The sequence below is a fragment of the Leptinotarsa decemlineata genome, unplaced genomic scaffold, assembly GCF_025532065.1.
Source record: "Leptinotarsa decemlineata unplaced genomic scaffold, Ldec_3_MD MMD2_tig00026358_RagTag_RagTag, whole genome shotgun sequence".
Taxonomy (NCBI): Eukaryota; Metazoa; Arthropoda; class Insecta; order Coleoptera; family Chrysomelidae; genus Leptinotarsa; species Leptinotarsa decemlineata.
Genome location: NW_027412703.1, coordinates 9136113 through 9163920, shown reverse-complemented (window position 1 = coordinate 9163920; position 27808 = coordinate 9136113). Strand labels below are relative to the sequence as shown.

At 34.6% G+C, this 27808-nt stretch overlaps 1 protein-coding gene and 1 long non-coding RNA gene across 5 annotated transcripts in view; one reads left to right on the top strand and one right to left on the bottom strand.

Moving 5' to 3' along the window:
* LOC111508777 (uncharacterized) overlaps window positions 1-26343 on the top strand; it is a 272401-nt gene extending 246058 nt beyond the window's left edge. For all 4 annotated transcript variants that reach the window (XM_074184796.1, XM_074184794.1, XM_074184795.1 and 1 more), the window contains 3 exons: window positions 597-742; window positions 9445-9581; window positions 20099-26343. In XM_074184796.1, the coding sequence (XP_074040897.1) occupies window positions 597-742; window positions 9445-9581; window positions 20099-20243 (428 nt within the window). In that variant the 3' untranslated portion in view covers window positions 20244-26343. The remainder of the gene's footprint in view (window positions 1-596; window positions 743-9444; window positions 9582-20098) is intronic.
* LOC141486590 (uncharacterized) overlaps window positions 329-27808 on the bottom strand; it is a 37351-nt gene continuing 9871 nt past the window's right edge. The window contains exon 2 of the long non-coding RNA XR_012467937.1: window positions 329-2624. This is a non-coding gene — a long non-coding RNA (uncharacterized lncRNA). The remainder of the gene's footprint in view (window positions 2625-27808) is intronic.

Sequence of the window (27808 nt, the reverse complement as noted above, 5' to 3'; positions counted from 1 at the left end):
TCAAAACACATGAATGGTCGTTCTTGACCACTACACTCGCTGAGTGTATAGGTTCAAATGAATATGTTCAAATTACCAAAATTGTCAAGAGTTATTACTGGATAAATACGTAAAGAATAACACATTTCTGTTTGAAAATCCTTGATGAAATAAAAAAAAATTTTTTCTAAAAGCTAACTAGGTAAACTTCACAAAATTATTAGTCACCTCTAATTTTTTTATATTCTTTAAATCAATTGTTCAGTTACAGTGTTGATGAATTGAGTCGATAAACAAAACTGCATCAAACTGTTATTGTGTTGTATGGAAAGTTCATAAAAAAACAAAATTTTGTTTTGCTGAGTATTTATTAAATAATTGGAGCTACCCGTCTTTCACAGTAAGAAAATCATGGAAAATCAGTGAAGGAATGTACATTTCACAATTGTTATTAATACTTTTCACATACGAAATCCATTCATAGGTTATTTTTTATTATGAATTTTGAAGAATGTCTGTTAATATCTACCGTTCACAAAAAAATGGGTCACTTGAACATACATTTCAATTTTTAAGCAAAACTAGATACCTATTCTTGTTTTTTCCTTTCACATTAGGAAGTGCCTCCAGTGGTAGTGCCTCAAGTGGAACTACGATAAGGCGGCGGAAAACCTGCATAAGTGCAAGAGAGAGAAATTTAAGAAGACTGGAAAGCAACGAGAGGGAAAGAATGAGGATGCATTCGCTAAACGACGCATTCGAGGTGAATATTTTTTTCAAATAATCGATTCAGGAGTTCAAATATAAATTTTATACTCGAAGAGAAACATGTAACACAAGATAAGAAAATGATATGGAATGTGTTCCAATATTTCAATGAATAACACAATTTTTTTATTTCACCCTAAACATTTAACGAATGGTATATATAATTGTCTTTGAGTTTGAGGTTAGAACTTCCATTGTCAGAAAAACCTAGTTACTTTACAACTTTCCGAATGATATTTCCAGACGTTTTACTCAAAAAGGCACGTTTCATACGTACGTTTTTCTTGTTCAGAATAACATGTACTGTGTACATGTAACTTTTTCTTCACCTCATTCAAAATTTTCACACGTCTCGAACCTCTATACTGGTCTGGTTATTGGTCAAACGTGAGGGGTTTCTTTGAACTATCTTAAAAATAAGTATTCCTTTATATATATAATCTTAGTATAGAACTGATAGACGTTTTCAAGCCTAGTCTCGACAGGTTCTGCTGTTTCCCACCTGTCGGTCTTCTGTTTTCCTTTTTATTTTCACTAACGCGAAACTTCATTAGCTTTTTTGTTACACCAAATTTTGTCTTGTCGCATTCATGAGCTGTTTCTAGTATAAAAACACGAGGAAGAAAAGATTTGGCTATCTACTTCTCCATCTTGAACAAAAAAAAAACTGTTGGAAGCTTCCAAAGATTTGGTACTGAAGAGCTGATAAGGCAAGTGTCTTACGGCGAAACATCGGATGTGTACCAGTGAAGATGATAATATTCCATGTGAGTGAAATGTCACCTCTTTCAATAACTATATTGTGTAGGAATCCTGTGAATGATATCTGATTCGATTCCATAACGAATGATCAGAGTATAAACTGAATAGAGATAAGTGTTTTTGTATAAATCAGGGTTCATAAAAAAGTGTTTGTTTCGAAAGTATTTTTCTTTCGAAAAGGCTTGTTCTTCTAGTTTGTGTCTGAAAGTTACTTCTTTGCATGATCTACACACTTGCCTCAGATTTACTTTTTGAAATCGATTGCTTTCTTCCTTTTTTGGTAAATTTTCACATTTTGTTGTTCATGATTGAGAAGTATTCATGATTAGATGAAAAAAATCTGGGTTGGGTAGGTCGTGGTCGAATGAAATGGTACAAAATGTTGCGTCCGCTACTGCTTCATCTTCAGTGGTATATACGTTTTCTACGAGGATGAAGGTTGTCTCTCGAAGTCGAAGAATATATCAGAGTTCAGGTGAAGGTTATTACCTGAACCCAGGTAAACTCATCTATCATTAAATAAGTAGAAGATCATATGAATCGAATGGTTATTATATAAAGTGCAAATGATGCATGTTCGTGAGTTGGTAAAAATTTTCTTTTATGATATTCAAAAATTCCTATTAGTTTTTACGTAAACACAGGTAGAAAACAGTTTTAATATAAAACACAAATTTAGTAGAATTTACTCAGTTTGAGAACGCTTGAGGAAGATACTGTATAGCGAAATACGTTTTGTTAACTGTTCAGTGAAAATTCTACAATAAAATGTTATTCGAATACACCACTGATATGTCTGTCAGAATAGCTGACGAAGCGTTTGGTACCACAAATTTCATTCGACCACGGCCTACCAGTTCCGATTTTGTTCCTTCTGAGTTTGTACTAGAATGAATATTTCTCTTTCTTCTCGGTAACCCTGTAACGTAAAAAAAATAGTACCGATTGTGAAAGATTATGGGTCTTGTTGGGTTGTTGTCGTTTCGTTTTGTCGACGATTATTTATAGTAACAGCTTTTTGAAGCATCCAAGGTCTTTCTTGATTTGGCCGAGTCGTTTCTACCAGTTGTAAAAACTTTTGAACGACCTTTCTTGGTATTTTCACCTTCTTCAATCTGGAAAAAATTAAAATTGTGATGAAAAATACTGATGCATTCAAATGTACACATTCAGTATTTGATTTATCCCAATTTGTTCATAATTTAAATTGAAAAAATCATCTAAAACATTTGTTAGGAAAACATATGCTGTGGATACACTTATCAGTTGATTTGCTCTTAGTTTTGAGTAATTAGGTAAGTGAAAATCATTCACTGAATATATACAGTGTCATCCCCAAAGTATGCACCATATGGGAAACTTCTCTATTGAGGGTTTTTCGATAAAATGTTATTCCTGATGCACCAACAAAATACAGTGAGACACACGTAATATACGAGAAGCCTTCAAATATTTGATTTTGAGACAAGAGTAAAATACTGGTATTTTGAAAATTCTCGGGAAATGTTATTTAGAAAAATACATCTAGATTTGAAGTCATGGCCATTTAAGTGAAGTTAAATTTTTTGTACCCTTTTTTGTAAATGAGGACTACGAAAGAAAAATTTGCTAAAACGATAAATAGACAGCATCCTGTATACGACGTTTTATTTTGAAATCCTGCAATATTACAAATGACATAACTCTGATGTCAATTTTTTTGAATGATAAAATAATTTTCAAAGTTCTTGGTGCAAAGCTTTTTTTATTTATTGTCAACAACGAAAATTACTCAAAATTATACAGTCTTGTAAGAAGAACCTACTATTCAATTTCAATAAGTTTTATTGTAAAACAACGATTAAAATAAAAACAACAATAAACATTTTTTGGCGCTTCGGGGCGGCTTCATTGATTCCAGTGGCGCATTTGCTTTTTCAGCTGCAGGAAAACCCGGAAAAACCTGCAGCACCACATCGTCTGAAGAACTTGATCTGCCAATGTCCTCTCTCTCATAAAATAAAATGTAGGGTGTCTCCAACGGCTCCAATGATATTAAATCACAAAACATCAAAATAAAATAGGTATTTTGGAACAAACTCGTTGATTACTTGGACATTATTTTGAAGAATTCTCAGGGAATTATTTTGGAGAATTATTCAGAAAAATACATCCAGTCATGGCCACCTAAGTGAAGTTTCATTTTTTTTACCCCTTTTTTTTTAAATGGGGACTACGAAAAGAAAAATTTGCTATAATGATAAATAAACAGCATCCTGTATACGACGTTTTATTTCAAAAGCCGGCAATATTATAAATCACACAATTATGGTGTTAACCACAGTCAATTTTTTTGAAGAGTAAAATAATTTTCAAAGTTTTTGGTGCAAAGCTTTTTTTATTTTTTGTGTTGACAACTAAAATTACTCATAAATATACAGTATTGTTACAAGAACCTATTGTTCAATAATATCAAATCACAAAATAGGTATTTTGGAACAAACTTGTTGATTTTCTGGAGATTATTTTGAAGAATTATTTTAGACAAGAATATTTCCAGAAAACAACGAGTTTGTTACGAAATACCTATTTCATTTTGCTGTTTTGTGATTTGATATTATTGAAAACCAAGTTCTTGTTACAGTACTGTATAATTTTGAGTAATTTTCGTTGTTAACAAAAAATTAAAATTACTTCGCACCAAAAACTTTGAAAATTATTTCACTCTTCAACAAAATTGACCGTAGTTAACACAATAGTTATGCTCGTAATATTTCAGGCTTTCAAAATAAACCGTCTCATACAGGATGTTGTCTATTTTAGTGCCCATTAAAAAAATGGTTAAAAAATAAAACTTCACTTAGATGTCCATGACTTCAAACCTGGACGAATTTTTTAATACTGAAAAAATTCTTTAAATAATAATTTTCGAGATTTTTCAAAATGTAAGTACTTTACAACTGACTCAAAATCAAATATTTGAAGGCTCCTCGTATATTACGTGTGTTTTACCGTATTTGGTTGGTGTATGTTTAGTTTTAGGGGATGCACAAACTTTTATCGGGAATAACATTTTGTCCAAAAACCCTTAATAAAGAAATTTACCATATGGTGCATACTTTGGGAAAGACACTGTATATCCTTTATTATATTCATGTTAAATCAATTTGACGCCAGTTAATATTATATCCGCGAAAAAACCTCAGCTTATATTCATATCATTGATATTATAAATCAGTATGTCTTACGGAATAAATATGTCGCTATTTCGACAAACTTGCCAAAATAACCACGAAATAATTATTAAACTGCAAATCGCGAAAACAAATGTGTTTAATTGTTTGCATGAGCTTCACGAATACTAAACAATTATACTATTTTATTAAATTTTCTCAAGGTTGTAAGTTGAACTAGTATAACAAATTTTTTGCTGAGTATCAGTGATGGAATGATTCACAAATCATAATACGTTTCAAATCAAGGTTACTGTTTGTTTAAATTTGATGAAACGTGAAATCAATATTATGTTTATAGTCGGGGTGTCCCAAATTACACTAATAATCAATATTTTCACTTCATTACATTCAATATGAACTGAAGCATCATATCGACGGTGTGAATCTTTGAATATTTTTCTTCTAATATACCGCTCACAGAAGTAATATTGTTTTGAACACAATCTCTCTCGCCCTAATTTTATCCCTTTTACTGAATTTCTTTCCAGAGCCTCAAACGAGTTTCTCATGCCGTTGGGTGGCCGGTTCTTATATTTTCCTGATATTCAAATGAATAAGGAAGCAGATATTGAACGAAAATGGAAAATGTTGAGATATTCTTCGAATATTGAAATTATTTACTTTCGTACCATAAATTCTACAACAGAATTCTTGAAACTTCATAAATACCGGAGTAGATCTGCTTCATCTCAAAAATGGTGTTTCAAATAATTTCAAGGGTGCCTCAGATTCTCGTTATCTCAAAACTGATAAAAATATGTAAAGCAATTTTATAAATTATTTCATTTTTCTGTCATTAACGATCATCATAATTATAGCTGGGAGGCTTATGAAAAAATTGAAGGTATAGCACATAAATATTTACGATGCTATCTGAAGTGAATAATTCATGTAAGAAAGGGCACAGTGATACCTGTTTTGAATTATCTACTCAAAATGAAAAAAAATATGAAATATGTCGCTTGAAATAACTTCAAGATTCAAAATACACTCTAGAGAAAACCGTAGCTATATTATACGCTTGACCTTAAAATACGAAAAAGACTCATTTTGCAGCCATTTATTGATATGGAGATATCAGTAGAATAATTAGAAGGTGAAAACTAGAGGAATTGACGTACTACTGTCCTTGAAATTCACAAATATCTTCCAAACTGAATTCTTCAAAATATCTATTAAAAAAATTTTCAACGATCTGTTCTAGAAGTGAAACAAATGGTGAATGTTTACATTCATTGCAAACGAATTTTGAGATGTATCGCGAGAGTTTCTAACAGAAAATTTCAAAACATTTTGTGTTTTGACGTTTCCATATCTCTTCATTTTCGAAACGTGTGTCCATGTTTTTAGAAGTAAGAACACTTTTATTCGCAATTCGGATATTCATGGTTATGGAAAAAAAAAAATTCAACATTTTCATGTAAATTTAGCAAAAAGAAAAATGAATTCATGTGTTCCTGATCATTTTGGCCTCAGAATATTCAACAATCTCCCAGAAGAATTGAAGTATATGAATAAATTGTCTTCATTTAAACATGAGTTGAAGTTTTCTTAATGGAAACATGTTTTTATAGTATACTAGCTCACCCTGCGAACTTCGTTCCGCCCTAAAGGTAATAAAAAAGCACATTTTTTATTTTAATAATTTAATTTTTCCATTAATCAAGTATTTCAATTATTCTCTATTAGGTTGCAATCTTCAGTTAAGCACCTTGTCATAGACGACATTTTTCGTTTTATTATCAGGCGCAAGTATAAACAACGCAGATGGTCTTACGACCCGTGAACATGCCAAATATAATTGACCATCTGAAAAACATTGATTTTCCAGATTCAGACCACACACAAACTTTCAAGGATTGGCTTTGTGATTTATTATTGGTCATGGCAAATGCAAGACGAATTGGAAATTGAAGTCTTTCAAACTCAAACGGCATATCGGTTGGGATCATCGGGATCCTCGGAATGAGAACTTCCTCACCTTCGAATTTTCCTTTGAGTATCGTCGCGTTGGTCACATTGTTCATCAATTTACTTACCACCAAACGTGTACCATTGCAAAGTTTTGGTGGGTTTATGTTTTGAAGCATGATTACTACGGAGACAACCTTCAGGCGTAAATTGTGCAGTGGTAAGCCAGGCACATCCAAGGAGTCTAAAAATTCAACTGGGTAGTTGGTGACTTCATCTTCATTTGTTACACAGTCAATTGATTTGAATGAATGCATTGTTCCAATGATATCATTCTGAATTATGTAGTTTAGGTCATCTACATCTTTATTCTTAGCCGCTAGAACTCGGTATAGTTTTCGACTCTGAACGAGGTGACTACAACTCTGTCACCGAGTTGGAACCCGTTCAGCAAAAAGCTCAGATAAAAGCCGCAGAGATCACCTTACTTCTGCGGAGACACAGGGATAAGCCGATGCATGGGGTCTTCTTCAATAATATTGAAGACCTTGGCTTACCAAAGCGCCTGACGTTCGCTTTTCTCAGGTCGAGTGGGCTGAAGTCGGAAACTGAGGGGTTTATCATGGCTTGCCAGGATGGTGTCTTCAACATCTTAGTCTACCGCAGTCGCGTGATGAGTATAGAGGTTCCTGACACAAGGTGCAGGGCCTGCCGCGAGGCGCCCGAGACCCTAATGCACTTGCTATCAGCATGTTCAGCGTATGCGGTTTCGGCCTATATCCATCGACATAACACGGCCTTAAGAGTGCTATATTACCATCTACGGCACTATTACGGTATTGACGAGACACCGGTGTTGCCCTACGCTCCGGGGGATATTGAATCCGTTGTGGGGAACGAGAAGTGCCGAATTTATTGGAAGTATTCGTTCCCCACCCTCAGGCTCATACAAGCTAATAAGCCTGATGTAGTCCTTCTCGACCACCAGACCAAAACGATATTTGTCGTGGAGTTTTCAGCTCCTGGCGAGACGAATATCGTCAGAAAAGAGGAGGAAAAACGGATAAAATATCGAGATTTTCTCTTCGAACTCCGCAGACTCTATCCAGATCACTCTGTCAAGATGGTCGTTCTGATTATTGGAGTCCTTGGTGGAATGATGTCTTCTCTACTCTCGAATCTCAAAATCATACCGGCTTGCCGCACTAAGGCAGAAATGTTAGCCGCACAGATGCAGAAGGCTGTCATTCTTGGCTCACTGTGTTTGCTCAGGGCACATGATTCTCGGACCCAATGATCACTTACCCCACGGTGTAGGGAGTGGTCATTGGTTGATTATGCTGGCGCGCCCTCCCGAATGTATCGGGGCTTCGGGGGATAGGGCCTGACCAGCGCAAAAAAAAAATGTTTGTTCAAGGAAATAATTCATAAAGAAAACAGTGTTACATGAATAATATCTGTTTGAAAATCTGTTTAAAAATCTTTTTTTCCGTTAATCAGCTGTCGCCCTAATACGAACGACAACTCTCAGAAGTTGAGAAACTTGTGCGAGCTAAGGACTAACGAGGACTTACCTTTCAACGCATGATTCCTAGATTCCTAACACGGTTGTAGAATCATTCCAGCTTCAACCAAATGAATTCTGTCGGGAAAAATATCTGGTCGAGGCGGGAATTGAACCCACGATCTTCCGATCGTGAGTCGGGCGCACTACCACCTCGGCCAATTTCACAATAATGAGTAAACATTGAAAACATCACGGAAGTATTCAAGATACTTGTATGTGATGATGCTAGAACAAACAAAATATATACATACATATATAGTACACATAACCGTAAATACTAACTGTTACACTACTGTTTCTACTACTTATATATCAGTATACATATATAACCAGTAGAGCCACTTAAAAACTGAAGAATAGATTTGTTCCCTCCGTCAACCGGTCACACCCCTACGAGCAACCCTCTTGAGTTATAAATAGTGTAACTAACACCCCTTTCTTTTATATATGTAGATGTGATTTCATAACAATTCATAAACAATGTGATTAACTATGTGTGATGTAAATTTTTGTGTTAGTGTATTTTCACCTCTTCATTTCTCTTTTTTGATGTAAATTTTTATTTTATTGTAATGTACTAATTTACCTGCGAATTGAGGATTCCAATACATGTAAGCCATGTCGCAAAATGGAAATTAATATTGATTGATTGATTTATCGATTGAATTGAAAGTGCCATTTGTAGCCGTTGAAGTTCGGGTAGACAAGAGAACACGAAAGTTTTCAGTTGTCACTCAAAGAAAACTGATACAAATTGAAACAACTATATATTTTTTCAGTAACCTATTTCCTTTTATGAATTCATAATCTTCCAGATTTTTTAGAGTACAATTTTTTTATTTCCTACAAAAAATGCATTCCAATCAATATTTTTCGATAAGGAACATGAATGCAGAATGTAGAAAAATTTTCATTGTTCCATGTCTCTCAATTGAATATATTCAATCACATTTTCAAAATATTCTCTACGTTATTATTGGAAGGCTGATAAATGCCATATTATTCCGATGTGGGTAAAGAATATTACTGGAGTTAATCCCAACATTAAGGATCGTGTTGAAGAGGAAGAATAATCTTCTCCTTGAAGATGATCACTCGGTGATTGAAACACGTGTCGAGGTGTTGAAAATAACGGTTTGGTGTTGGGATCAAACTCCAGTAATATTCATTACTTCACTGAAGGTTCCAAACAGCGCATCACAAGCCGATGTGGGTAGTATAGAGCTATATGTATTGTTTCAGCAACTCAGAGAAGTGATTCCGCATATAAAAATGGAGAGGAAACTTTCGAAGATAGAAACCCTAACATTAGCGAAAAATTATATAATGGCTTTAACAAACGTAATATGTGAGATGAGAGGAGAAGAAAAACATTACACGTAAGTTGATTCGTATTCATTTCAATCTCAAAAATGTTTCATTGGCAAGAAGAATTATTTCTTCATGGAAAACAGTAAAAAAATCAATCGAAATCATTTCGTCAATTCCTCAAACAGAGATTCATCAACCCAAATCGATTTTGAAGATAGTAGCTAAGTTACTGGCTTCAATCAAAGAATCAATATGAAAAGATACACATTTCAAAGAACGTTTTCTTCACTTTGTTTTCAAATCTGATCATTTGACACCGTTGTCTCATTTTTTCAACTAATATAATTCTCTGTAATTCAATCAATACTGACCATATTGTAAACGAATAAGTTAGTGACTGATTTGAGGTATAAAGTGTTCTCCAAACTGTTATCTTTATTTGTTCAATCTCAACATTTCATTCCACTCTCTCACTAAAAAGTTCCACTCACTCTTCAACTGTATTTTTCCAGTTTGTCCTCGAATATCGTTCGTTTTCTCTTCTTATTAGAAAACTCACAGTTACAACAGAATGGCTAGAAAGCACACTTCGGTTGCCTGATTTTATTTTTATTTTCAGACGTTCGAATTATTTATCACTTTTTTATTCATATCTTATCATGAAACCAATTTCAATATTTTAGTGCTTTCAATCAGTTACTTCGTCAACTATGACCGTCAGCAGGTCAATAGGTATTGTTTTCTGTGTTCACTTGTGCCTGAAATTTCTCTGTGAATAATTCTCCAAATGAAATGTATGGCAACCCCAACATCAAATCGAGAGGCCATTAGGGGGATGGGGTTTTCACTTGAGATGTATAATCGCAATGATAATTATTGAATTTTATCACTTAATTTGGCAATGGTGAGCACCATTACTAAATTTGTTTCCATGAAATGTCAATGATTAACATATTTACAGTTCAACTGTTTTCCTAGGAGAATTATTTTAATGATTGTTCTCTCAAAATCTACCTGATTTGCCAGAATGAATCATTTATCTAATTGAGTTTTGACAGATTTGATCATTTACCTGGTGAGTTCTGTCATTACCTATGTAATATTGATGACATTGCAGTATAGTTCGATATATCACTATCGTATACATCTGATGAAGCTACCGTGTAAAGCGTTTCAAATAAAAGATTTTGTGAAACCTAATTTTCATCAAGTAACGGGTCAGAATATCAATTTTTTGAAATGTAACTAGCTATGTTAACTACATATGCATCTTCCATGTGTTGCTTTCATACATGAAAAGCACTTGACACGTCAATTTTTATCAAGAAATACTTTTAGCCGTCAACCAAGTTAGAGTTTGGAGTGAAAATAAAAACCAAGTGGTTCATCATATTGATAAAGCATTTTCAATCAACTCTCTGATGAATGGTTCTTTTATCGACTATTTTTGAACATTTTTAAAAAATATAGAATTTTCCTGCAGTGAAAGCATTGAATTCCTTGATATTGTTTCAATATAATCATTGTATTGGGTCTTTTTTCAGTGAATGGTTAGGTAAAACCAGAGAAATAGTATATTGTGTAACAAGTGCGTGAAATCGACTTTTTTACACAAGCGTGGAAACGCAAACAACGCGAGTGTAAAAAAGTCTTCACGCACATGTTGCACACTATACTTTTTCTACGATCATACAGAGAAAATTAAGCACTATTAGTTCAAAGAGCTTTATTGAATTTCAGAATTAGTAAGTACCTATATTATAAAATTAACAATTGATTCTTATACTAAGATTATTATTTTTGGTTTTCATTCTGATGTGGAATAATAATGATTATTAATAGTAATATTGGAACCTGTGACCATTCCAAAACTTACACCTGCAGCATTTGATTTTTCTATTAGTGTGTTTCTTGACTTGGAAGTTGAGATGATAGAAGTAGTGGCGATAGGGGCTGAGGAAATTTGATTTTGAGGCGATAAAATTTTATTTGCCACATCAATTTTCTGAATAATTGAGTTTTCTATATAATGCTCTGTCACTGCAGAGGATTTCCAACCTCCATGTTTTTTTAAGGTAAGCAAATCGCCTCCAACTTCTACTAATAACGTGGCGGATGGCCGCCTAAAACAGTGGCCTGTATATTGATCAGCATGAGGTAACTTTAGGTATTTTGCGATTACCGAAGGAACTTTACCAATTTCATTTATACCAACGATCTGGCAGGTACATTTTCCACCTTGATGATTAATAAACAATTTTTTTTCTGCGTATTTTTGCGGACGGAGTGCCGTATATTTTCGGTATAATTCAAGATGTTCCGTGATGGTAAATTTTCTTGAGATTTTGGTTTTTGTATCATGAACGTTTACTATGAGTATTGTACCTAAATCTTCAATATCATCTAATTTCAGTTTATACAGTTCATCTCTTCTAAGAGCTCCAGCAACTCCAAATATTAGTATAACCTAAAAGAAAAAGAAATTACAATATAGAAACTAAAAAAAGATTATGGCTGTCAGAAATCGAACCCAGGTCCTTGGGCGCGCGAGGCCGATGCACTACCGCTGAACCATTCGTATTTACAAATATATGTGTGAAAACGCGATTCTCAACGCCCAATTTAAAATAATTTAGAAGATCATAGTTAGATATCACATTAACATGGTTTTAGATAATATATCTGATTTGGCCAACTATACTTATTAGGATCTACTTTATTTATAGATATTATTTTTTATTTATTTAATACTACCGTGAGACATTAAACTTACCTTGGTCAATAACAATTTTTCGTCAGGAGCTTCTTGTATAAACTTCAGTATTGGTTATTTCTCCAAAACTCTGGATTTTTTGGGAACGTATCCCTCACTCTTCCTTTTTAAAAAAGCACGTACCTTAGGATAGTCAACATTTATGTTTTTTTAATGCTGATGGTACTTTTTAGCATTGAGTAATTACTCCAAAGTGTTGCTGCCTTAAAGTTCTTGGATAATTCTGACAAATATGCCAATATTACGTTATCAGAAAATGAATTGATATTCTTTGTTTTCTTCCATGCCATGAATTTCTCATACGTATTTTCATACACGCTCAATGATTTTTGGGGTAATAAAGTCTTACTAGCCTCATTGGCTGCATCCATAACATCCGGCGGGGTACTTCGTATATCTGAATGATCAGAATCCATTATAATATAATGATAAAATATTAATAATTAACTCTCAACAATGAGCTCACAACAATAATGATCAAGCTATTTTGACAGTTTATTTATGATTTATTGCTGCTCTTAAACAAAAGATGCACTAAGGCTGCCTATCAGCGAAATATTCATGTATTAGGTCTTATGGACAGACTACAATGTATTTCTTATGAGTATATTTCACGCACTGGTAATAAAAACACTTGAATGTACCATGTTATTCTTATGGGTTTATTTCACGCCCTAGGGCGTAAAAATAATTTCACGCACAAGGGCGTGAACTTACATTTTACGATTCGTGAACGGTGTGTGAAAGTACTATTTCACGTACGGGAGTAGAAAAAATAATTTTTAACATGACATCTATTCACTAACAATATCATAACCTCTCTGATTTATATATCTGCCAATTATTTACCCAACAACTAGCTAATAACGGGTAAGCTGAAACTTAAAGACATCCTACTGTGAAATTATTAAGGACATTATCAAAAATATCAACCCAAACAATATTTTTTGGTAGTCGTTGTACGTACTCTTCCCGAAAAATATGCGAGTTTTACGATTTCTTTACAATTCCGTCCCCTTCGGACCACTGTCAAGCTTTCCATATTATATAACTCTTACTTACTCTTGTCTTACTCTTCACTAAGGCACAATACAATAATTTTCAACATTTGTCAAAAAATTATAAATTCTCGTACTAATGGAAATAAATAAATTGAGAGTCTTTTGAAGAGGTGTACCACTAGGGCTCCTTTCCATTCAAGATTCTGAGGTCAATATCTCGTGAAGGAACAAACCCTATACTTTGAAACTGACCTCTTGAAAATGAAATCGACATGTCTCCCTTTTTCAACTTCCTGAAAAGACGATATCAAGAGTAGAAAGTTTCCAAATTAACACCTTTTGAACTCGATTTTGCCACTTGTCATATATTTCTAACGAATAGTCAATCAAAGTTGAGTTGGAAAAAGCCTTGGCTTATACTCCGCCATTTCACCTATATAACTGGAGTTAATTGTTGTGATTATTTGGATTTGTTATGGTGGATAAATACTTATATTACCATTATGACATTTGGTATGTCACGTTTTGACTTCTATAATTTCAGATATATATTCATTTGTGTGTAAATGATTTTTGGTGGGTGCTGACTAGTAAGAATATATTCATAGTCATCTCAATATAAGCAACAGCTCAAAGCGAATCGTAAGAAATCGTAAACAGTTGATCAATAATTTCCAATGCAAACATCAAGCACGAGCATGTATTTCATTTTCAGTTACTCACTCATGATATCTATGTTGATTACTATCATTTGGCCTTTGGCTTTTCTGATGAATCTTTTTTTTTTCACTGAAGACACCTCACCAAACTTGGCAATGTCATGCAAATTTCCAAGCGTGAATTGAAACTGTTTTCAGACAACAATAATATTGAATGAATATTCCTCAATAGAAAATAAGTATAAATTTATTTCATTGTTTGAATTTTGCATTTATTTATAATTTTCAATTAGGTTACATTGTGACTGTTTTTGTTTGTATTTTGGACTTTCTAGAAATGAAGATTTTCATCATCAGTATCATTATTCTCTTTATCTGGAAGGATACGCCAAAAACTCCACCACAAATATCGTTACCACTAGTATTTCGTTGATACTGTATAAGCGCTGTAGATGATAATACATTTCTCAGTACTTTGTTGAAAACAGCATTTGGTGGGCATCGTTAACCGATTGACCATTCTCGACAACAATGAAGGGAGCGAAACAGTAATAACAGCCTTCTGCAATTGTCCGACTGAGATTTCTGCCGTTTTGAGGCAAGCCAGAAAAAATCATGAATTCTCAAGACATAAAAATAGTGATATACGACTTTCTTAGGTGTTGCATGAATCTGTCTTCTGTTATGCTGATTAGCCTCTTGATAAAAATTATGTAGTCTGCTGCCTTCAGAAGTCAGAATTTAAAGGCTATTTTTCATTACCTTTGATTGGCATTTTCCACGTATTTGTTTTACATTTGACTAACTTGACTTTACCAGCCTTGAATATTCTTATAAATATTTCAATACCTCATTTTGTGTTCACTTTTTGATAAATGTAATGTAATATAACTAACGAATACATTTTCCCAAAATTTTAAAATTACTGAATTCGCTTGTTACCTGAAACGGAAATGTGTAGATATCTTATGTCGTGAGGATTCACCTAGGCAGATCATTTCACTCTTTTTTATGAATAAGTAGTAAATAATTGCACTTAGTAAAACACTTTCACGAAATTATTCACATCGATAATTGTGTCAATAATTGTAAACTTCTCAAAACAAAACACGGTAGGAGAAAGACTGACAACAACACAGGCAGACAAAGCTGAGTTGACAGCTGGATAACGTTTGCTATGTCACTTTTGAATGACAATCCCTCTACTACAACAAAACAATGATTCATATACCCAAATGCATTGCTATTATATAATTCATGGTCCAAAAGAAGCACTTTTCCCAAACACCAGAACGGCAACACTTCTCTCGATGCGCATTTCAACAACCAAGTCGGCGTTTTCAAGAAACATAAAAAAAAGTTTTTTTCATCTCCTGAAGACTCCAACATAGAAAGACATGCTAAAAATATTACTCTCAAGATAAGAACAGACCGGCCAACAAAATGTCGGCAATATGTTGATGGTATTGGCAACATATTTGTTGGACACAGCAACTTATATCCGGATACATGACTTCAACAATGTTGCGCGTCTATACCGAAACTACTTGCCGAGTCTAAACCAAACTCAGTTTGGAAGTAAAAACGGGACTGAACACAGCTGCTGCTGGAGCTAGTGCTGCTATCATCACTATAGCTTTCCATTTCCAAGAGCGAAAAAGAATATAGTGGCAGAGACACTTTTCAACAAATGGGACAAGCTATGGCAATGATGGTGGATCGTTCCGTAATTTTATTGTTCCACGATAAGGGAACAGCTATAAACATTCCAATTAGCTGTATCGCCTGCTCTTTGGTCCATTTAATGTTTGTTGCTGAATATAATCACAATGTATGACTGTGTGATGCTTTCCATGGGAGATGGAAAACATTTATACAAGCAAGGTTGGCGAGTATTTTTCAACCAGTTGCTAGTTGACGGGATATACGTTGAAAACACCAACATCAACATGTCAACATTTTGTTTGCTGGTCTGTACCTTGGATGCAATGCAAATAAATATTATTTGCTATCCCAACAAATAACTTGTGATTATGACAAATTAAGATAATTCCAACGAGGAAGCACTCATCAAAATAACATCAGGTTCTCCAATGACGTGTTTATACAATGAAAGGAGCACTTTGTTTAAGAGAAGATTGAACACGAGTTTTTTCAATTGAATTTCAATAAAGTATATAAAACTTGTTTCTTTATCTAGAATGCTTTGATTATAAATCATTCATATTGAACGGAAGTCATTTTTAAAACCCTTTCATTAGCTTCACATGTATGTATGTATGTTTGTTTGTTTGTTTGCTTATAACTCTCAAGCTCGGGATCTGTATTTGACAGAATTATCGACATTATTGCTTGATCTATTCATGGGCAGATGGCGCTGTACGTAACCTCTTTGATATATCGACATCATTGCTTGATCTATTCGCGGGCAGATGGCGCTGCACGTAACCTCCTTGATATAATTCGAACTCACTTTACAGGTATTTCTTCATTTGAAAAAGTATTTTTTTTATTAATAAGCGCCTGCTGCCTTATTTGTAACCCTCTTTTGCGCGCCTGCTGCCTTTCTTGGGCTTGGTAGTTGATTTTCAGGCTCCCTGTCCGGAATCGGAAAATATCAGTGGTCATTTTTCTAAACAATATACGGCTGATTAATCCCAAAGTTTAGATAAACTGAATATAGTTTGAAAAACTAAAAAAACACCTTTTTGAACAACATCGAACTAAAAAGTTGAAAATAGTTTCATTAATGAGCTTAAAACAATAACGAACGATAAATAAAAGTATTATTGTAAAAAAATCGTGGGCGCTTTGTGTCATATTTTTTGTATTTCAAGCGCCCGTCGCTTTTTTCACAATTTTACTAGTATTTTTTGTTCGTTATCGTTTTAAGCTTATTTAAAAAAATATTTTTAACTTTTTAGTTCGATGTTTTTCAGAGTCGTTTTTTAGTTTTTTTCAACTATATTTCTTTTATGAAAGAAATCAAAGTTTTTATCGACCATCTTCAGGTATTTTCACCTTTCACAGAAAAAGTTAGAATTGTGAAGGAAAACTTTATTTGCGTATAAAAAAATATGCTTTTTATAAGTTACATGTGGTATCAAATGATGTTGCGTATCAAAAAAAGAACTAAGAAAGTATTCAGACATTTATCCTATCCAATGTTCAGGAGGGATCTTCCCCTGTCTTTGGAATTGGAAAAATCTAAATGTATTCGCAGTTTTCTCTTCGCACGTTCGTTTTATTTCTCAACGTCTCTTATATATTACCTATTACAACAGATTATCCATTACAATTTTCATATTTTCCAGATTTCGGAAAGTCAAAATACCCAAAGACGGTCGATAATACGTTTGAATAATAATGGAGGTCTGTCCCAACACAAAACCGATATTTTTCACACCTCGACACGTGTTTCAATCACCAAGTGATCATCCTCAAGAGGAAGATTAAACTAAATCTACATACAATGTTGTCCAACTGTATAATTTCTCTATATATAATGAAAATTTCAATTCCGAATATTAACCCTTCAAGTCCGAAGTTTAACATTTTTTTATTCTGTTTCGAAAAATGTTTTTTTCTGATAAACAATGAAGTGATGTGACTTGATTATACAAAACTTTCGACAGAATTATTTTCCGGTGGGAGATATGAGACGTTACCATATGGTAACGCTAGTACTTTCATGGAAGGTGAGGTATAAAAATGACTACAACACTTTTAATGAGCTAAATAGTATTCAATTCACAAAAATAAAGAAGTAAATACGAATTTAGAGTAACTTTTCCAGTGTACATCTATGTTCATAGTGTGTGGAATATCTGATTGCAATCAATGCACAAACCTACATTGCATTTGCTACACATGGTTCTCACACTGGAATTATAGCCTTCGCCTGCATAACGCCGCCTTTTTTATTAGGGGTATGGACCAGAAGATGATTCATTTCATCGTATCTTACATCATCAGCCACTCTATTGCATGAAATGCTGTTTCTATCAGTAGGAGGACGTCCACCAACTTTTGGCATCACGCCATATTTATGCAGATATGTTTGAGCAATATCTCTACGGAATGATAATTGTTCCGAATGTACACCCATCGATTTTCTACGTAAAATCCATGCATTGATTATCGCAACGTAAATCATCCAAGTGAATATACACCACCACCACTTCTTTCCGCGAATTGATATTCTGTATCTTCCCAAATTCTCATCCATTTGGTCTGTTCCCCCATGAAGTTAATATACTGACCAATAAGATTAGATCTTGGTACCTCTATCACCTTCTTATCACTCTAAGAATAACGTTTTACATTACATGTTGGTTGTACTCCATATGAAGTGGAAGCGGCTGTAACTATACTGTTGTCTACCCATCTAGCTAAAATGATACCAACACCTTTAGCAATACAGTGATCAAATGTTCCTCTCGGTGCTTTTTTCAGTTTTGCCTTCGATTTGAGAGGACACTGTTTTGGAATCCGGTTGTCTCTTATGGTGCCCGTTCCAGAATATCCATTTATTCGTGAAAAATTGAAAAGCTGTATGCTTGAGAAAATATTATCTAGGTAGAATTTATAGGGTAGATTTTTATGAGGTAAGTCTCGTAACATAGCAACAAACGGAGCAGCCGCCTTTCCAAAAGCTCGCTCATCTTTCTCGTTTCCAACGAATCTTTTACCTCGAAATTTATGAGGTAACCCTCTTTTGTATTCATACTCCAAACTTTGTAGCCGAATCGTATGGGCTTACCACGTATAAATTGTTTGCACCCATGGTTCCCATAATATTTTATCATTGATTCGTCATAATCAATATGTTGTTCGGGTACAAAATTCTGTAAACAATTTTTTTTATCCTCTCAATCATTGGTCTGAGTTTCCATAACTTATCTTCCTTATTTATCTGCGTGTTATCAGAACAATGCAGAAATAGCATTATTTGAAAAAAACGATCTCGCCTCATCGCGTTACTGATAGCCAAATTCTTCATATCGTTTTCAGAAACCCAGTAGTATTTTTTCCAGGCAACTCATTATACCCACTCACAATCAATATACCAATAAAGCATTTCAGTTCAGCAAGTGTCACTTTGGGGTCAGGAAAGTTCATAAACAAAGCATATCTCTGTATTTCTTGAAGCAACAAAGAGGTGACTGAATCATCGAAAAATAGCTCGAATTCAGTAGCTGACATATTTTCATATTTAGAATAATCGCCGCTAGGAAAGACGTTTTGGATACTAGTCATGTCCCCTCTGATCCATTCGATATCATGTGTATTGCAATTTTCATAAAGAAATGAATTTTCAGTATTCACCATGTCAGCACTGGGATTGTCAGCGTTTCCAATGTTGTCATTTCTAACTATCCATTCTCTTGAAAGAAATCTGATGTGTCATCCATAACACTTTCTGTAACATGATCACCATTTCTAAATAATACTTCTGCTTCAGATTGCAATTGTCTTCCAGTGAAATGATCAGGTATTAGCTCTGATTCATCTCCTGATTCTTCATCAGTTAGTACATGAGCTTCAGGTGGGGTGATATATATATCTGATACGTCATTTTCCTCTGAATAGGCCATTTCCAAAGCTTCCTCGAGGGTTAATCCTCCACTGAAAACAATTTGTTCATAATATCAGGCTAAAGTACTAGCGTTACCATTTGGTAACGCCGTGATATATCGGGATGATGATCAAAATCAAAACTTCTTTTTTGAATTTTTGACAGTGACTAATGTTCCTCTACCTATTATTGATCGTACAATATGGTTGAATTAGCAGAAAAGAGGAAATTGCGGTATTTCTGGCAACTTACGTGAAGCGGATATCCATTTTTCTGCCGGGTGAAAAGAAACGATCGTTCAACACTTTATCTGACGGATTGAAAGTCCCAACTGTGCATGAAACATCAAAATATACGTAGTTCGATGCATGAAGATAACTATCCTAGCGCCATCTAAATTTTTAAGATGTAATTTCAATATTTATTTGGCGGTAGAAAACTGTCTTCTCTCTGTTACCATATGATAACGTCAGTGCTTGAAGGGTTAACTAATCTAGTTTTATATTATTGAATTCATTTGCTTGTATTGCGTAAGAAGCAATCTTTATTAACGATGCACTATCATTCTTTGCAGATTCGTTCAGGATGTAGAAAGTGATGCCGAAATAGAATCAAATGCCACAACAGAAGAAACCACGAATTGGGAACAAAACAACAATAATATGTTCCAAGAGAATTTGGAATCATCTCCAGAAAACGTTACGGTGAATTCCCGTTGAAAGGACAATCAACATGTTTGTGTAGTGTTAATTTTGTGGTTTGAATCAAATCACTTCAAATATATTTCTGCGGTGAAAAAAAAATAGACAAGTGGGCAGTGGTTTCTAGGAATGTACAATACGTTTTTACCATAGAGACAATGGAATCATGAAAGGGAACCAAATTTTTCTCAGAGATGATATACTATTAGAAATTGAACAATATTCAGAACAATGCAGTTTTTCAATTGTATATGTAATTTTATGAAAAATGCTTTTATGTGACTCAAGTACTGAGTAATTCCCATAATCATCAATTTCTAGTTAACAAAATATTTTTCAACTAGATTTCAGTAATAGTAATATATTTCATATCGAGAATGTCACTTGAAGAAAAATTTTCGTATTCAGTTCCAACATGATGCGTCTGAGTCTGCAATCTCTTTTGTTGGGTGTTTGAAATTTAAAAAAGGACCATTTTGTCTCAGTTTTAGCCAACGCCGCTACTCTTTTCATCACGAAATAAAACTGAAAGTCCACTCATTATTGAAATCGAAGTTTTCTTCGCAGATATTATTCAACACACACTTATTTGAATTCTCAGATTGCTCTGTGGTTAACAAGTATATACAAATCAGGCGATATTTTCAAAATCAGATATATCGAAAACGAATGTTAATATTATGGAAGACATTATTCGTTTCAACTAGCTCTAGTCTCTACTTATCAGTTTTTGAGCAGATGTGATTTTTTGTGCTTCCGTGTTTGGTGTAATATTTGTATATCATTTGGAAAAATATTCACAATGATAACATATATCGATGAACATACCGGTATTATCCTATATCAGATCCTATCTATATCTATTTTCAACTTAGATAAACTTATATTTTTTGTACTTCATAGATTTATTTTTTCTCAATTTTGTTCCGAACAGTTATACAGAGATTATAGAATATATCCCATATGAACGAGAATGCAGAGTTTGAATTATGAGAGTTATTATGAAAACTTTGTATTACTCTCTATGGAGTTAAGATATATGTTAAGTTTATTGTAGATACTTCATAGGAAAATGTTATGTTACCCTCGAAGGACTCATAGAACTCCTTTGAAATATCCTATGCTCAAGAAAGGCTTGAAGGTGTACCAAAATATTGCCAAAATATTGCGTTATGATATAATTGTAAAATTAACAATTTATTCCATATTGATATAGTTTGCGGAAAGTATTGACAAAAATTGAGTATTGTTCATATTCATTTTTTTTGAAATACATCAAACAAGGGGACTTGAATATGAGGGTATTTGAACTCATATTGTAATTCTCAAATGATTAGAACAAAAATTAATGCAACTGAAAGTAAATAATTTTTCATCTAAAAGAATGATACTTGCTAATATTTTTGAACTCACTTCTAGGTAAATTTTTTAGAATGAACGCAAAAACACGGGCAAAATCAGGATAATATCTATTTTGTGTGTTTTCATGCATACTCAGATGGCTTCAAATTAACGATCGGACATCTCTGGGTTTCCGCCAAATATTTCAAAACGATTAATTTTATAATTTTCCCTTGTCAAAAAAGCGTTGATTTTTCTTTATGGCACATTCGACTTCACTTCAATTTCTCGCTCAAAATGTAATTTACAGAGAAATGTAGGCTTTCACGGCAGGCGTCACAGTGTTGGTTGGTTTCTGGGTTTTGCCGTGATTTTCTTAGGTTACAATCTCCAAACGTTTCTACTGCAACCACGGCGGTCATCTTCAGTAGCGTGGTCAAAGTACTCTTCTTGACGTATCAACTGAAACTGAAGCTCTCATTTCTGGTATGTCATTTATAGTGCTGTAATAGCAGGTTCGCGCGACCTTATCGCGCGATTTGAATGACATGGCTTCATTTTGGCGCCTTTCAATGCTGTGTGCCAGAACTTTGGTAGATATGTTCTCTCTTCCTTTCTGTTGAAGTTTTGGTATGACAAAGGGAATCACTTCTCGCCGAACCAATATGGTTTTCGTGCGGGAAGAGACACGGTAATGGCAGTAGATAAGGTGGTGGAACGGATCAAGGAGAATAAGAGAGAAGGGTGGCACAGCTTGATTTCCGCTCTGGATTTATCCAACGCCTTCAACTCGGCTTGAGCCCCAGCCATCGAAAACAGCATGAATGGGATGGGTGTCCCTGAAAAAATGGGAGAGTTTGCATGATCTTCATAAGGAACAGGGAAGTGATGAGTGGGGGACTAGTAGACCTCGAGGACAGAGGCAATCCACAGGGATCAAGCCTGGGACCTACGCTCATCATCATGGAAAGATGGTTCGAAAGGATAAGAGAAATGAATGAACGAGAAAATTAGTGAGTGAATGAGGGAGTTCCTTACGAGCAGCATGTCAGGGCTGACATCGTGTGGACACAAGCCTATGCAGATGATCAGATGCTGATTGTGGGAAGACCATCCGCGAAGGTTATATAGAAGAAATGGAGTATGGTATGGAAGGCATGCATGGAATGGGAAGACGAAACATGGGTCAACTACAACCACAAAAAGATGGAATGTATGTTTGTAGCAGCAAGGAAGGTTGAGAGACCACCTGTGGTCAGAATGCATGGAAAAACAATCGAAGCGAAAGAGAACATCAGGTATACCTCGGGATTGTGGTTGATAGAGGCCATAATGATGATGAAAATGAGAAGATGGACTAGAAGAGAACTAAATGTAAGAAGAGAGTGCGTCAGGATAATATATTAAAGGGTGGCAAAACCTGCACTTCTGTATGGAGTACAAGTGAGGGGGGCCAGAGCGAATGACACGAGGATAAGGCGACAGATACTAGCCGCGCAGAGACCTTTTCTGTTGGTGATAAGTAGGGCCTACAGGACGACCGCCACTGCTGCATTAACAGTACTGGCCGGGGTAGCTCCACTCAACATATAGGTGGCGACTAGATATCAGAAATGGATGGCAAACGAAAGGGAGAAAAATAGGGCAAGAGTAACTGAGCGCCGAAAAGGACTGGAGGAGTGTGAAAACATGACCGAAGTATATGTGGACGCCGGTAGGGCGAATGATGGAAGGATGAGCGTAGGCTGGGCCTACAGAGAACGGAATGCATGGCAACAGGGAGGAGAGAGAGAGAGAGAGTAGAAGGGATGAATGACATAAACGAAGTGGAAAGGGCAGCGATTGAGAGGGTGATTGGAAGGAGTGCAATAGAGTAGAGTGGAAGAGTAGTCAGTGACTCAAAGATCGCAGTCGATATGTTACATAAAGTTCGACAAAAAAACAAACGAGCAGTGGAGATACTCACAAAATTGAGGATCGTAAAAGAAGGGGAAAAAAGACATGGATTGAATGGAGAAAAGGGCACGATAGAGCAAATGAAAAAAATGCCAGAGCATATGCGAAATGTCTAAAGGCAGTAAATGAGGAAGAAATAGGATGGAAAAGCGTAGTAGTGTATGACAAGAAGGATGGAAGAAGAAGGATAAAGGAGAGCATAAGGGAAAATTGCAAAGAGAATGGGACACGAGTGACAAGGGAAGATGGACATATGAATGGTGTAGGTTGGTAGGGACAGGAAGACTGGGGTTGAATTGGAAGGTGGTGCAGCTGATGACGGGGCACGGCAACTTCACCGGATACCTGAGTAGATTTGGGTTAGGCCGGGAAGTTCCATGCTCCTGCGGCACTGGGGACCCCAAAACAGCATAACACATAGTGAGAGTATGTAGACTGAAAGAAAATGAGATGGAATGAGAAGCTGAGAAAGGAGGTGGGAGAGAGAGGGGAGCCGCAGGTAAGAGATAACAACGGAGTAAAAGAGGAATGGGTGAGGTTTATAAACGAGATGGCTGAACATGTCATTGACGATGAAGGGATGTAAAATGACTGGATTGAGTCATTTTACATCCCTTCATCCCTTAAGATTATTATCCGACGAGTGAAGGCTTGACGGTGAGTGAAGGCTTGACAGGAGAATCAAGCAAAGCGCGATCTATGTCGACTTGCCCCTCTACATGAGTCTACTGCGTAGATGGATTGATCAAGACTATAGCTTTTCACAGTTTTTGGAGTTGAACTTTCTATTTTTGAAGTTAGGATTGTTCAATGCAATTCATTTTATTTTTGTGTTTTTTCAAAGCTAAGGTCCAATGTCTGGACAACTTATGTTATTATGAAAGTTGTATAGGGGTTATTTTTTTTATTAATGAATAAAAGAAAAAGAGGGTCCGCTTTCCCCGCTTTTTTCCCGACACGTTGCGTAAGTGTCTACAGGGCACCTTCGCGGGGTGAAGGGGGTGAAGCGGAGGTGATGGGGTTTCCTTGACGGTGGCTTCGTTAGATAGAGGGAATTCTGTGCTTTATGGCCTTCGGGCTTGTCAAGCTGTGGCATTGTTAATGCGTAGTTCTTCTGTTGAAGTTTTTTTGGTGTTTGTGTATTTTTTTGGCTTCTAAATACATTCTTGTCAAATGATGATTTCACGTGGCTCTCGATATTTTTGAAAAAGATCTTGTGTTTCCCTTTGGCATGTTTAGCGACTGCAGACTTCTTGGTTTGTCCCAACCGGCAACTCCGCTTGTGCTCGACTAGGCGGGTAGATACCAATGCTCCTTTTCGTCTGACCGATATAAACTCTACCGCAGTTACATGGAATCCTTTCGCTGATTTGAGTGGATCTCTGCTGTCTCGTGCTGATCTCAGATACTCCAATTTTTCATTCGTCGGTTTGAAGACGGTGTGACGATAGATGGTGAGTGTTTCCGATTCGGTTACTGACACCTTCTATGTATGGCAGATAGACCTTGGGGTTCCATGTTCGAAAAATATTTGAAATATTCAGTTTTTTCACTGACATTGATATTTGGAGACAAAATATAGTCGGATTTATGTAATGGAATTATACATTTCTGAGAATCTTGTTAAACGGTAGACCAATTTATTCTGAGCGTTATTACACAACAAAGTGTGTCATGGTATGTAAGTTGATGCTTCATAAGTTCTCTTCAGTAGTTATTCAACAAAAAAAAACGAAAATCCTACAGAACCTCTGACCTACCCATGGTGTCTCAGTAGGAATAGATGCCACGCTTACATCATCGTTTTACTTTCTTACTTTCTCTTCGTCTTCAGGTATATTTTTAAATGTTCATTACTAAATTATATATTTTTGAATGTTCATTTCAATATTTTATTTTTTTCTATTCATCTGTCAACAGAATTTCATTTAAGACTCGTATAACAGTTTTCTGAGAGGAGTCAACAAAACAATGTCATGAATTTCATGAATTTTTAATCAATACTCAATTTCCGCTTCTCATTCTAGTAGGATCAAATCCTACTAGAATGATAACATTTTCTCCGTAGCCCTATCAAATTATATGTACTTAGTATTCTAGATTGTACCCTAAAATTTTATATGTATACGTAAAGAGGTTTTTTTGTTTGTGAATACGGAAGTTTTTTTTGTTACATCATTTTGATAGTTGTTTACTGAATGGAACCTAATAGTTGAAACTGACATAGCCATGGCCATGGTATTGATATAGTCGACATCCTTTTTTGCTTCTACCTTTCCAATTTTTCTTTCTTATCTCTTCAATTTCTTTGGTGCATCATTTCATTCTTTCAAATGTACGTTTCTATAAAGCAGTTGAAGTTTGTTTAACAAATCAATATTCACATGTGAAAGTGAGAATTTTGAATATTTTCATTCAGCACAAACCTGCTTATTCCATCATGAATTGAACGATCAATACCTCAATTTCAAACTTTCCGTAATTATATCGTTTCGTAGACATAGGTATTTATTGAAGTATTCATAATGTTCAATTAAAAACGAAATGAGTTTTACGCTCCAATTATTTAGTCAATTCGTTATTTTTACATATGAGGTACTTTTTGGTACATTTGTATTGAGGCGTGAGAGTTCCAAATGCAAATTGTGATATCGTAGAAAACTTGCAGAAGTTTTTAGTTTATGAAAATGAATATATTTTATGAAATGTATTGTATTAAGTGTATTCTTGTAAACATATTTTACCAAGAAAAATCTATTGATTGAGATTAAGATAGTAAATTATAATGAAACACTCTATGACTAAATATATATCTCAAATACGTGACCATTTATTATTTTTTCCTAGTAAGGTGAAACCAATAGACCTAAAAATGTATTCCTCCATTTCATAAATATTTGCATAACACTTCATTATGAGATTTTTCAGACAATTTGAAGGCCTTTCTCTCTCCACAACTCATCTCAATCAGATAAGTTAAGAAAACATTATTTTCAAATTTTTTAAGGTTTGAATAAAGATCATATTTTTCCATTATCTTGATGAAAATGAAGATGAACTCTGATACTTATGCTATAATAAGAAATACAGCGAGATTTTGTTTCACTGGCAGAACTCTGCTTTCTTAGAAGTAAATATAAATAAAGGGTGAAAGTAATAATAATTTATTTTCCATTTGACGATTGAAAATTGTATTGGATTTCTCAAGTTAGTAAAATAAAATAAAATGGAACACACAAATACACAAATAAATAATTTAAGGTTGAAACAATTACATCAGAAAAACAAAGAAATAAATGAGCAGATAACATATTAAGTTTGTAAATATTCCTTTACAAAATAGAAACACTTTGTCACTAGGAAGTTTGTTTTTGAAACAATAGAGCGTTTCACCCTTTTTTATTCCGTCGAGTAATGAATTATAAATCCAGGGAGCCATTGCAGCTCTAGTTGAATTATAATGAATTTTTGTACAACTGAAAGGAATATAAAAATGGTCTTGTTGGCGTGATTTGTATTCGTATCTGGAGTTGTTCGGTGTGAAGTTACTACGATTTTTTTACGTATAAGTAGAACTCAAAAATTAACAGTGATGGAAGCGTGAGGATTTATAGATTCTTGAAGTGATCTCTATAGGATGAGCGTTTTGAAATTCCAACTATAGTACGAATAATGCGCTATACTGTGCAATGAAAACATCCGATGATAAGGGGGATAGGCCCAAGAAGCGCACCCCGTAGCTTAGTCTGGAATCAATTTGAGCATAATACAATTTTAGGAGACCTAAAAACTTGAAGTATTGAACAATTTCTGCATTACATTCGACATACTAAACTTTCTATATTCTACATTATATAACCATTGTGTATCTACTCTGTTTAATTAATAAAACATTTCTTACTCACAATCATCAATTTTTGGGAGTAACTGAAAATTTTCCAAGATTTATATACAGAGTGTTTCCTAATTGTAATGTAAAATTGTTGGGTGTGCTCAGAGCCAAATTTCTGAAAAGTGTACATATGAAAATGGACCCGGAAATGCATTGTTTACAAGATACAGGGTCTTGGAATGTTCCAAAAAATGTCTTTTCTGTATTATTGAAGTAAATATCCGTAGTCAATGGATGAATGTAACTTGATAAATATGGCAAACATCACTAAACAATGTGTTGTAACTTGATAAATATGGCAAACATCACTAAACAATGTGTTGTAACTTGATAAATATGGCAAACATCACTAAACAATGTGTTGGGGATTTTTCAATGTATATAGCAACCTAGT